The sequence below is a fragment of the Saccopteryx leptura genome, chromosome 9 (genome assembly GCF_036850995.1).
Source record: "Saccopteryx leptura isolate mSacLep1 chromosome 9, mSacLep1_pri_phased_curated, whole genome shotgun sequence".
Taxonomy (NCBI): Eukaryota; Metazoa; Chordata; class Mammalia; order Chiroptera; family Emballonuridae; genus Saccopteryx; species Saccopteryx leptura.
Window position 1 is genome coordinate 62,660,613 of NC_089511.1, and position 14,217 is coordinate 62,674,829.

General features: G+C 33.0%; 1 protein-coding gene across 2 annotated transcripts in view; it reads right to left on the reverse strand.

Moving 5' to 3' along the window:
* Window positions 1–366: 366 nt before the first annotated feature.
* Window positions 367–14,217, reverse strand: part of RTKN2 (rhotekin 2) — a 75,390-nt gene continuing 61,539 nt past the window's right edge. For both annotated transcript variants that reach the window (XM_066349550.1, XM_066349549.1), the window contains 3 exons: window positions 8,596–8,758; window positions 3,446–3,553; window positions 367–2,084 (listed from right to left, as the gene is read on the reverse strand). In XM_066349550.1, coding sequence (XP_066205647.1) covers window positions 1,543–2,084; window positions 3,446–3,553; window positions 8,596–8,758 — 813 coding nt within the window. In that variant the 3' untranslated portion in view covers window positions 367–1,542. The remainder of the gene's footprint in view (window positions 2,085–3,445; window positions 3,554–8,595; window positions 8,759–14,217) is intronic.

Here is a 14,217-nt window from a genome sequence, read left to right on the forward strand (position 1 = left end):
TCTCATCAAATAGTATGTCTATCCTGACATCGCCAGTCACAAGAGACCTTTTGTATCATTGCTCCCTAGAGTCCCAATTCTTACTAGAGTCCTGAGCAAACACAAAAGTAACCTGGCAGTTACATCATTCTATATAAATGAAAAAAGACTATGCTATCTAAAAATAATGAAAGACTCCATTTAAATTAATGTTATTTTTGTCAAGTGTTCATTTTACTTTGTAATAATGGAGTTCTGATCCAAATAGAGTTCTTACGGGCTTTAAAAAGATCTCCAGAGATTATTCACAGGGCAGTAATTTAACTCTTACTTCTTTCAACGACATTTAGAGTTCACTGTGATTTGAGATTTTTAGTTATGTTGCTGACACCTTATGGAAACTGTTTTATTTGGAAATTCTGATTAGATTCTGTTCATCTCTTGTTTACAAGAAGTATTATAAAACATTGATTATTTACCCCCTTGTAAGGTATTCAATATCTTGCTATTTATTCCTCACTTAATTTCATAATTCTGTTTGGGTCACTATGATTAGTTTCTATGAAAATTACCTCCAATGGTAATTCTGATGACATTATTGAAAGAATATGACTTTAATGATTAATATCAATAGCAGACACAAACCTTACTAGAAAGAGAAAATTTAATTAAATTTTTTAAAAAGGGAATTAATTTTGAAAGTTATTATTATGGCCCACTTTTCTGATATTTTTTGAATCGACCACCTGCTTTTAAAATAAGTATTATAATGAATTTTAAGGTGTTAATCAGCTACTCACTTCCGTAAATTCCAGTGTCACGTGGAAATTAGCACCATGCATAGAAAAATGGCAGTAAAGAATACTTCATCTACTTTTCTCTAAACTAATAAATATATGCTTCACTTATGAAGATAATTTCTACAGGATTTCAGGGCTCATCAAGGAGACAACTTTGAATATAGTACATTACAAAATCTCTTTAAAAAATTTAATATCCCAAAACTTATCCTAGAAATTTAAAAGGTCAGTGAGTTAACTAGTGAGTTAAACAATAGATGAGAGCCAGTGAACCATTAGATGAGAATTCCAGAATACTAAGAAGAAATTTTCTTGGGTGGATTCTATAATTTGTGGTTTAAATAAAACTTCTGAAAAATTCCATTAGCATTAAAATTCTCACAATGAGAAAATGGCTCATATTTAACACATTTTAAATTACTAGACAGCCTCTCCCCAAAGAAATTTTAATGCTTTCTTCTGCCTCGTTCTTGTTCACTGCCTGGTACTAATTTAGGAATAAATTAACCCTTCCAACAATTAGGATATTGTCTAGAGAGTGCCTCTTGCACTGTGCTGAGAAAATCACTTATACTCTAAAAACCAGAAGTAAAAAAGAAATTTATTTTTTAATTATAAAACTTTTATATCTAATAGCTTATTAATTATTGATTTAAATCACTATTTTATTTACCTACATAATTTCATATTACTACATCTATAGTACTTCTGAGTAAAGCATCACAGTTATAGATTTTGTAGACATTTTACACATTACGGGTTCCTATACTTGTGCCTGCAACCATGATCTAGGGTCCAAAATGTCTTTGATAGATTTTTGCCTTGGAACTGGCATGGGCTTGGCTTCAAAATTGGTTTGAACGTCTGTGTGCTCCCCGTGCTCCCCATGAGTTAAACTACTTTTCCTGGCAGGAAGAAGTTTTCGAGGAGCAGCCATTGGCTTCTGTAAACGATGTATTAGGGTTGGTAATTTGGTATCCAAAGAAGAGGTCTGAGATACATTTGTTTCCTCCCTGTTGTCCTTAATCAACTGATCTGTGCTCATCTGTGTTTTTAAGCTAAATGGAGCTTTATCAGAAGGAGGAAGAGGAGCTCGTCTCTTCTTCCCTTTCCCATCATGTGACTGCTTGCTTGCAGAAGATATCTTTTTCTGGATCACCACTTGATGGTTACCATCAAAGAGTGTGGTCCAAGGTGGTGGTGAGGATTCTTCATTCTGACTGATAAGGAACTGTCCATTTGTCTCTTCAATTTTTTTTTGTATTATATCAGTTACACTTTCAAGTTTTATAGGTGAATCAATGCCTGTAATAATTTTAAGAAAAAAAAATACATCGGAAAAAATTCAAACAGTATAAACTTTACCTGAGTAAGTTATTATTTTCTAAACCAAAATCCTATCTATAATGGTAATCAGAAACAGACTGGGAAAGCACGTGGCTTTTATTTTTAAGACATTTACTTGTAAAAATAACCATACCTATAGAACCAAAGAAATAAGATCATGCACTATGCACTTCACACATACACACACACACACAAGCACACATGTATATGTATAAATATATGTACTGTATTCTTAAATAAATGAGTCAAGTCCAGCTTACAAAGAAATAGAGTTACATCAGGATTTTTTTCAATTTCTTTACTGGATTTAAAAAATCTATTCTAACTGGGTAAGAGTGGATTCCATAAACTGGGACAAACACAATAGATTTTTTCCTATAGACCAGCAAGTCTCTTTAATAGGGTAAAAATACAAAACAAAACCCCAGAGAAATAGAGTGAATGAAGCCCTGATACTATTTTGGTGATAAGAATGCTGGGTGAAATTTCCCTTGGTAAAATATGAAAACAGAAATAAATATCTATTAAATGAATCACTGGTATTTTCAAATGTATAAACCCAAATGTATCATTTTTAATGTAACATTTAAAGTATATATGAGTGCAGAGACATTGGGGACAAAACAGACTAGAATTTTGTCTTGACTTGTGCTTATTTGCAACACTATTTACTGAGGCAATCCTATAAAGATAAATACTATTCAAAGTGTGAGAAAATAAAATGTTAATGAGTCTGATCATTTAAAAATTTCCAAAGCATTAAACTTCACCAATTTCTTTGGCCTAAGATGAGAGCTTCCATTTAAATATTCTTTTATCAACATGACCTTAAACAAATTTAATAAAATAAAATAAAAATGTTACTGAACATGATATATACAGGGTGGGGCAAAGTAGGTTTACAGTCCCCAATCCGGGAAACAGTTTATTCTCATACCATTATTATTGTATTGTTTTCCATACAAACAACTGTAAGCCTACTTTGCCCCGTCCTATATTTAAAATCTGCAACTTTAAATTTTCAGAATTTTCACCAGCTACTCAGCTGATATTGATTTTAGTGAACCTTTATTCATTTTGAAACCTTAAGTTTTGTTTGGTCTTAAGTATACAAACTACAAGAATGTGTATGCATTAATTTTGTATTAATTCATCTATTAAACATGAGTTCTTCAGTCAATAATCATAGTCTTTTTTCATTCATTTTCACTGTGCCCTGAAAATTTTAATATATTTTAATGTCAATAGAATAAGCTGCTTGAGTATGGACAATGCTGTTTTTGTTACCTTGCAGTTTAGAAAAGACAAACCTTACTTACTCATATCATGATAGACTGAGGTCGCCTCTTTTGTCAGGAACAAAAGTGGTTTCCGTGGTGACATAATCTCAATTTTCATAAGTTCTTCACAACAATGCTTCCATTGGCCTAAGAAAAACAGAAAGCAGCAGGCTAGTTTAAACCATAAATGTGAAGAAGTATATTTCATTTTCAAAGATACCAACACATTTTTGTTTGAAAAAACAACAGTTTATACATTGCCTTAAGAAAGCCACAAAAATATAGTACTACCCATAATTTTAAAATCCAAGTCTAAGCATGAAAGAAATCTATTTTAAAAATAAAGTTCTATGTATAGATGTTAAGCTAAGATCTCTGGATATTTTAAATACTGTACTACTTCACTAAATGGTCAATAACTAAAATTTCTATTTATGGCTAAAGTTTGTACAAATTCTTTACTTTTAAATATTAAATAAAAATGTCCAGTATTTAAGACAGTTGAAAGGTAAAAAATTAAATGAAATAAAGTTACCTAAGAGGAAGTAGAAAAATAAGTAAGGAGCAGTGGTTCTCAAAAATGATTTCAACTTTGAGAATTCTAATTAAGAAGTAAAAATTGGTTAACAATTACCTCCTCAAGATGGTTATCATGCTTTTAAAAAAGTCATACAACTCTAGAAAAGCAACGAATTTTCATTTAAGTAAAAGGTATATAAAAGCCTATTACTATGGAGACAGAACACTCAAAATCCTAACAGAATCTAATTTATTTTAGGAAGGACATTTTAAATAAAGCCATTAGGTATTCAGAATAAAAAAAACCACTCAAATAAGTTGTTTCAATTATTAAGTTAAACTTTAAAAGTGTGGACGACATTGATTTTTCTTTTAATTATGCTTTACTGTTTTCATTTTAAAATAAAATTCTCAGATTTATTTCTTCAGAGTGGATATAAAAACACTTAAGCATTCCATATATACTGTGCACCTGCATGCTGGATAACAACTGTGTGAGAAACTATGTGTCCATATATTCATATTATAAAAGTATAAGTTATGGAGGTTCACCATTCTTAAATTCTTACATCAGTAGAAAAGTAAATGGAATACACATGTGCCTTCTTAGACTGATTTATGATCTGTATTTCTTCTTTTATTATATTCTCAATCTCCATATTCAATCTCCAACTTAGTTATTTTCTATGGCTTAAAAATTAAAGATATTTCATGTTTCGTCAAATTAGCTATTCATTTTTGTTGTTTTAAGTCTGTTACAGTAATATGGTAATATATACATACATTTTAAATCTATCACCTTAAATAGTTAAGCAACAAAAATATTTCAGCATATTTTATTATAATGCTAAATATAGAATATCATAAAATTTTCAAAATAACTCACATAGCAACTCATAAAGGGAATAAAATCTTAAGTTTGAGGCTTCAAAGGTTGCCCTGCAGAATTTCAATCTAGTAGGATCTGAGATCTGATAACTTATTCCTGTCCTCCATTTCCTTTTTAGATAAATATATAAAAGTCAGCTTTTCCTCCTTGGGGGCAGAAAAAAAAGGCTGTATCTAATGGAAAAATAATGAAACACTTTAAACTAGCAAACATTTCTCTGTCAAGTCTTATACAAATTATAAAGTGCAGTATTTTCTCTATATTGATAGATGAAAGCTTTTGATAGCTAAACTGGTAGCAGAAAACTAATCATGCTGAAAATTGGAATATAAAGTACCTTATCCCATGTTACTGAAATCTGAACTACAAAAAGGTGATATGTTCACTGATCAAGATTTTCCAACTGAAACATTTACTAGTGAATAAATTAGTATGCAGTTACACATGCTACCAGTAGTACGCTACATAAAGGTAAAGACCCAGTATAAAATATTAAAGAAATGTTTTATTCACATATAATCTGTATACTGAAGATATTTCCTATAATATTTATTGCTATAATATTCCCAGTCAAATAATCTATTATCCTAAATTGCTTATATAACTCAATATTTATATTATTGAACATATGAAAAAAGTTATTTTTGACCCAACATTCCTAGCTCTACCTTTTTTGATTGTCCAAAAAAAGTAGCATTCCTCTTTTATATGTTTGTTAGCTCTCAAATATACTGGTCACAAAAATTAGGGGACATTTCAAAATAAATATGAAGTGATAAAATATCCCCTAATTTTTGTGAGCAGTATATTAAAAATTAACCATTAGCCTGAGCAGGTGGTGGCACAGTAGATAGAGCCTCAGACTGAGATGCAGAGGACCCAGGTTCAAAACCTTGAGGTCGCTGGCTTAAGCCCAAAGTTGCTGGCTTGAGCAAGGGGTCACTCACTCTGCTGTAACCCCTGGTCAAGGCACATATGAGAATGCAATCAATGAACAACTAAGGTGTCGCAACGAAGAATTGATGCTTCTCATCTCTCTACTTCCTGTCTGTATGTCTGTTCTATCTGTCCCTCTCTCTGTCTTTCTGTGTTGGTCACCAAAAAGATAAAAAAAATAATAAATAAATAAAATTAAGCATTACATGTAATAACTATGTATGGTACCAAGTGGGCACGAAAAATATCAGGGGAAGCACTTTGTGAAGAGTGATTGACCACTGTGCTGTCCTTCTGAAACTATCACAAAATAATATTGAATGCAAACTATAATTTTAAAAAAGATTAAAATAATTATATGGAAAAAAATAAAAATTAATTATTATATCCCTCTTGTCTCCCAACCTCCACTCCTCAGAGTGTTCTACAGGCTAAATAAAACTAGTTCCATTAGAGTTTATTCATAATTTCTAATTATCTCACTCTTCTGATTTTCTACTCAAGCAGAGTCAAATAATTGAAATTTGCTCTAACTGCTGAATTACTCTTATTTTATTCTGCCTGGATCGCTATCCTCTCCTTTGTTCTGCACATCATTATTTCACCCCCAAGAAGCTATACTTATCCCTGGGAAGATAAAAACTTTAAAGTCCAAGTTAATCTTTAGGGTAGTATAAACACTTCCACCTTTACTTCCTATCTTGATACACAATGAATTCTAAAGTACAATATAATAGAATTTATATTTTAAAAATTACAGAGATTGGCAGATTTTATCCCCAAACATTAAGTACTAAAGACACAGACCTGAGAACCCTACTGTCATCACTTTCTTATTACTTTGACAGTACAAAATGCCATGAGATTCTTATCCTAATCACTCTGCTTTCTGGCACGATAAATTATTTTACATAATCTGGAGAATGAAACAGAAGATCATCTAGTAGAAGTTGATATCCAGACTATAATATCTTGGTATTTTTACTTTTTTTTTTTACTGTTCCTTCTTGTTTTAATGTACATAAATATTATAAATACCAGAATAATTTCTAAAAATAATACAGTCTTCTATAAGACACTCTCTAAATCAGAGCATTTAGGGAAGCAGTTAAAATTTTAGCTGTGATTAGCAAATGAAAGGAAGTTGTCTTTTAGGAAATACACCTATGATGAGTTCAAATTTTAAAAGAAAGAAATAGAGTGCACGCTGATAGACATAAAACAAATATTTAAACATCTACTGAATGCACAGGGATAGGATAGTACTTAAGAAAAAACAAGTCCTTAAGAATCCAAGAAGGCCCAGGGAGAGAGCTCTCCCTATGGTTCCCTGTAGCAAAGTAAAACCTCTTCAGGACTAATTTTCTCATTTTTAGAGCAGAGAGAAATGATTTCTCCATCACTGAGATGTTATTAGAAATAAATGAAGCCATATTGTACATGAAAGATAGTCAAATTTAGTTCCCTTTTCTGTCCCCTTCCCCAAACATCACTATAATATTTGACTAGGCCATGGATCAGAGTAGGCTTCTAAAACTTAATCTGAAGACTGCAGATATAAACTCTATATAGTTCCCCGAAACAGCTTGTAAGAAGTCCTAAAATGTCTCTAGGATTATTTCTAGGAGTTGTAGAAGTAACTACTATTGTGTGAAAATGGCTCTACTTTGTAATTCTATAGGAAAGCATTCTAAAGATATAAATGGTTGACTCTAACAGTAGGCTTAATTTGATTAGAAACAACCATTATCTATATTTTCAATATATGAGATTTCACTATCTTCCCATTGATAACATTCCTCTTGAAATTGAGACTATAAGAGCCTCACATATTTTATATACTGGAATTCTATTACACTACTGTCACACTGTTTTATAATCCATAGCACTGGACTGTATTGTTGAAACTGAAAAATGTATGTATAGTTTTAAAAAATGATATTGTAACAAATGTTGAGTTAACAAAAGGTTACAGGGAAATGAGTGTCCTTCTAAACATTTCAATATTTTAGGATCATCACTGTATTAAAGAAGTTTATTATTCCTCAAATGGTTTATCAACAATATGGATGGATCTTGAGAATATCATGCTAAGTGAAATAAATCAGACAGAAGTTAAGAACCATATGATTTCACTCATATGTAGAATATAAAACTGAAAGCAACAAATGAACAAATAAGAAAAACAAACAAAAACTCACACAGACTGGTATTACCGGAGGGAAGGAAGGTGAGGAGTAGTAAACGGTCAAGGGGTCAAATATATGTTGATGGAAGAAGATTTGACCTTGAGTGGTGGGCACACAATGTAATATACAGTCTACTGGAATTGTACACGTAAAACCTATATAATTGTATTAATCAATGTCACCCCAATAAATTTAATTAAAAAAGAAAAATGCATTTGCACAGAAGTAACTTCAATGAAATCATCTAATTCCCACTAAAATATGAATTACCTTAACATGAAAAAAAGTCACTGTTTTCAATGCATAGTGTGACTTCATGCTTGTAAGAAACTACTTAAAATCACAGCTTGTGTTAATCAAGTTGATTTTGATTTTAATTAAAATGCCATCGATTTCTTAAAACAAATATAAGAGGCAGGGACACCAGGAATTCAAAGGTATACCATATTATAGTCAGTCAGGTACTGGGGAAATGTTAAGAGAAAAAGGCATCATTGCATTGGTGATATACTACCATTTTATTCAAGAGGATAATAATCTCTTGATACAGATTACAAGATTATAATATAGTATATATAATTTTATTATTTAGATTGCAGTGTGTATCACTTAAGGATACATGAATATACTGTTAGAAAAGCCAAACATGAACTTACTAAGATCAAAGAAGTGCTGCCAGAAGGCTTCCATCCACTTCTGGAGATCATCTCTACTGTCAGTTGCAAAAACATGTGTTACAGCCTGTCCAGCAACAGGGTTGATGACAGAGAAGTTATGCATTTTCTTAGCATTCTTATCCATTGCTCGAATTCTGGTCTCCTAAAAATTAAAACAAAACTGGTGTTTTAGAAGGGGCATATTTCTGTAATGATAAAAGAAATGTTTTATTGCTTAACTACCATACACACCACATGCAATTATAATCTTAATGCTGATAATTTAAAATGTAAAATATGTTATTTTGAGAATTTTCAATATTAAAATTCAAACCAGGACGATTTTTTAAGGGGGAGAGTTGGAGGAGGGCATGGGGGGGTATAAATGGTGATGGACAAAGACTTGATTTGGGGTGGGGTGAACACACAATACAGTGTACAAAGATGTGTTAAAAACTGGGCACCTGAAACCTGTATAATTATGTTAACTAGTGTCACCCCAATAAATTCATTTAAAAAAATACTGAGTAGCTTGACCAGGAGGTGGCGCAGTGAATAGAGCATCTGATTGGAACACGGAAGACCCAGGTTTGAAACCCCAAAGTCACCGGCTTGAGCACACGCTCACCAGCTTGAGCACAGCATCGCTGGCTTGAGTGTGGGATCATAGACATAATCTCAAGGTCACTGGTTTAAACCCCAAAGGTCGCTGGCTTGAGCAAGGGGTCACATGCTTTGCTGTAGCCCCCTGGTCAAGGCACATACGAGAAAGCAATCAATGAACAACTAAGGAGCCACAACAAAGAATTGATGCTTCTCATTTCTCTCCCTTCCTGTCTGTCTGTCCTTATCTGTCTCTCTCTCTCTCTCTCTGTTTGTAAAGAAAAAAAAATACTGAGTAATATTTCAAAGTATGCTACATATAGCACTTACATTAAATTACATGAGATTAAAACATAACCTGTTTTGATCTCTCAGTTTAAGCAGGAGTTTGCTGTCTTTTATATATACCTTGAAATTTACAATGACATAAGCACAGCATGTCATAACTGTAATGTGAATTATGTTAACTATATTTCCAACAGTAGTAAAATAGATGGATTAGTAAAGTATGTTTCTTATTCTAATATTCTTGCATAATATACAATGTTATCAATTAACATAGTACAACCATAACAGTGTTTACTGCAACAAAACAGGTTTTCCTTAACATTTATTTCACATGTAACATTCATTTACAAAGCTCATAGTCAAAGATCCATAAAGTAATATTATCTTCATAATGGTAAAAATTATTTTTTCAAATGCTGAATGCAAGACTTAGAAAAAGGCAATGGTTTCATACACGCTAAACTGTTTTTCTGAGTGGTACTAAGTATGACATTGTGGTGATGTTTACTGTGTCTATATGAAAAAAATGTCTATTCCCAAGTCATACACAGACACTGCCATACCACATACAACCCAACAACTGCACTTAGTCTCCACAGAATCTTAGGAGGAAAGTCTGTAATAGAACTATCTAGTATGCAAAGACAAGGATTTGGCTGCCTGGATAATGACTGATATTACATTATTCTAGAGCAGTTGTGTCCATTAGAAATATAATGTGAGCCACATATGTAATTTAAGATTTTCTAACAATCACAGTTAATATGGTATAATGAAACTGAGGAATATAATTATGTAATAATTATTACAGTACTTCAAAATAATGTCTTTTATGTAACCCAACGTATCCAGAATACTAGCATATAAGGGATAACATTTTTTTGAGATATTTTACATTATTTTTTCAATACTAAGTCTCCAAATCTAGTCTATCTTATGGAACATCTCAATTCAGACTACCACATATCAAGAACTTAACAGCCACTGATGGTTAGTGGTGATGCGACTGTACTGGGTAGAGAAGTTTTAGAGGAGAATGAGTATGCCTACCAGAATGTGTACAGAATAGTATTTGGCTGGCAGTTAAAAGAGCTGGTTAAGAATGAAAAGAAATTCTTCACTTCTTTGAATGAAGAGAGATTGTCTGTACAGTCACATACAAAAACCAACATACTCACATAATAATGTCTATGTGGACATTACTGACATAGCAAAGAGGGGAAAACCTATTCCCTGGAAAATGGGCATATATACAGACAGGTGAACACTATCATATACTACCCAAGTTCTTTTTGAAGGAATTCTTATTCAAAAATCACATGAGGAAAAATGTATGCTGTACAAAGTAGCAACATAACTTTGAAACTTTGGAGTACCACAAAATATAAGGATTGGTGACCATCTTAGAGACAATCTATTCTGTCATTTAAAAAATGTGGGAATGTGAGTTCAGAGAATTGTAAGGAACTTACGGACAGCATGGTACTTTTATCATAATTGAGTCTTTTTATACTCCTATATATTGGCAATAAACTTTGTGAATTAACTCTTAATTATTTATAAATATTAAAAAAATACTGCCCCAAATGGCATCCTTGAAGCCTGAAAATGCATGGAATCAATCTCTTTTAAGTATAAAGCTTACTATCCCTAGAAGAGAATGACTTAGCTCTAATAAGAATCTTTGCTATGCTTCTCTATCAGATTAACTGAAGGCTGTCTCAGTGAAGGGTAAGGGGGAACCTTTATTGCTACTAGTCTTTAAAAAAAAACCCAAGCAATAAAATATGAAGTATTCTTGTCGCTGAAAAGTGTGCTTCACTACACCAAATCCATTTTCATACAAATTTCTGACTACCTTTTGTATAGGATTAAAATAGATTCAACTTTTAAATAAATTTTATACATGAATATGTACATTTTTAATAATACCATGGTATCATTTCAAATGAAAACACCAATGAAGCAAGTATGATGAACTGAATGAATCATTTATATCCTCCTAAGAGAATATAGCGCAATAATATATAAATACTATACACACTCCACTAACTCTGGTAACCATAAATACTAAATTTTATTAAAACGAGAGGTTTATAAAAGGTGCAAATGAAACACAGAATAGATCATTTAAATTATCTTCCATATTTTATCACTTCAAATAATTTAACTAATGGGAAAATTTTAAAACAAAAAAACCGCATGGCAAAGAAAATGTGATTAATCAAAGTATCTGATAAAAAATTTTACGCTGATAGACTCAGATCCCAGAAATAATCTTTAATTCAACTCTTTAATTTATAGATGAGGAAATCTATGTTCTGAGATAAGTGTTCTAGCCAAGGTCAGAGTTTCTTGTCTTGCTTTGATAATCCCAAATCTTCTAGTTGATATGGAGGCTTTAGAGTCAACTTTTATTGATTTGTGGATAGATTTGAGACTCTTCACTGTGAAATTTTAATTCTTACTGGCTTGACTTTTGTCAGCCAGCACACACTAAACTGCAACCTTCTGCAACCAACTGCAGTCAATAAAAATTTAATCCGAGTAACCAACTTTGTAACAAAATTAACTCTGAAGTCAAAAGAAATTTTCTTTTAGGTGTTCATCATTTTGAACTAAAAGTGTACTTCAATCTTGCATTTCTGTGGTACTGAAAAATTAATAGATTAGGACAGATTTATGAACTGTATCTGACCTTACTTTTGATTATATGACTTTTAAAAAAGTCTGCTATGTACCCAGATTATGGTTTCTAAATATTCTTTCCCACCAAAAAAGCCCAGAACTCTTTAGAAATGGCTGATTTCCAGCCCGAGTCGGGACATATATGTGATGATCCTGGAATATCATGTCCTACCAGAAATCAAAGGTGGCCCTGGCCGGTTGGCTCAGCGGTAGAGCGTCGGCCTGGCGTGCGGGGGACCCGGGTTCGATTCCCGGCCAAGGCAGATAGGAGAAGCGCCCATTTGCTTCTCCACCCCCACCCCCTCCTTCCTCTCTGTCTCTCTCTTCCCCTCCCGCAGCCAAGGCTCCATTGGAGCAAAGATGGCCCGGGCACTGGGGATGGCTCCTTGGCCTCTGCCCCAGGCGCTAGAGTGGCTCTGGTCTCGGCAGAGCGACGTCCCGGAGGGGCAGAGCATCGCCCCCTGGTGGGAAAAGCGTCGCCCCTGGTGGGCGTGCTGGGTGGATCCCGGTCGGGCGCATGCGGGAGTCTGTCTGACTGTCTCTCCCCGTTTCCAGCTTCAGAAAAATACAAAAAAAAAAAAAAAAAAAAAAAAAAGAAATCAAAGGTTACTATGGTTTTATCAAAGGCACCAACTTGGAGAGGCTTCTAGTAGCCAAAAATGGGTCAATCAGAATATCAATAACAATGGTAATACATCGATACATAAAATGTCTTTAAATCCACAAATTCATAGTGATATTTAAAACCTAACTTTATCTGAAATATATGTACTCTTATTGATCTATGTCATCCTATTAAATTAAATTTTCTAAGAAACCAACACCAACAACAACAACAACAAAAACTAACTCTAGTCACCTCTGAAGGATGTTAAGGAAATCCATTGTTTTGGTAACTAGTATATAAATACAAAATAAATCAAGCCATTATCTTGCATTTCCTATAAAAATTGCACCTCAGTCAAATAGCTGAAAAAGTAGAGGTATCTCTGCTAATAAATAAATTTAAAATACCACCAGTTTGCAATCCCTAATAAAATAAAGGATCTAAGTATTTCAGCAATGGATATTAATATGAGTGGGAGGCCCAGACATATTATATGCCTCTGGATAAAAGTAAATATTTCCTAAGGCATATTCCTATGAACCAACCTATGTCTGATCCAGAAAAGAAAAAAAATTGCCTGACCAGGCGGTGGTGCAGTGGATAGAGTGTCTGTCTGGGATGCTGAGGACCCAGGTTCGAAACCCTGAGCTCACCAGCTTGAGCACGGGCTCACCCGCTTCAGTGCAGGGTCGCTGGCTTGAGCAAAGGGTCACTGGTTCAGATGGAGCCGCCCCCCCCCCCCCCAGTCAAGGCATGTATGAGAAAGCAATCAATGAACTAAGGTGCCGCAACTATGAGTTGATGCTTCTCATCTCTCTCTCTTCCTGTCAGTCTCTCTCTCACAAAAAAAAAAAAAGAAAAGAGACAACTCAAACATGCAATCAGCAATATCTAGACTATGGAAAACTGTAAGATAAATAACCAAATTTACACAGACACACAAAATCCAATTTCTTCAACAAATAAACTGTGTGTGACTATGAGTATGTGTTGTGTGTGTGAGAGAGAATTAGAATAAGAATTAAAACCAACAGATTAAGAGATTTAAGAGACATAATCAATCAACTATCAACTGTAATATATGGCCCTTATTTGAATGCTGATTGTTAAAAAAACTGCAAAACTGGGAAATTTGAATACAAGACTTTTGAAGATATATTGACTATATATACCCTTAAACTTTTAGAAGTATAATTTCTAGAGTATTTACAAATAAAATGATTTGGTCTTAAGGATTTCCTTCAAAATAATACTATGGTGGGGATAATGCATGAAGGAACAGTCAAGTTTATTTATATTATCCTCTTTATAGATTATCTTGAAATTTAAAAAACAAAATATAAGTTCTAAAATCTAAGTGTCCACTTTTTTATCTATAACACAGAGATGATATTATTTTACTCATTCCTTCCTCACAAACATGTCCTAAAGATAAA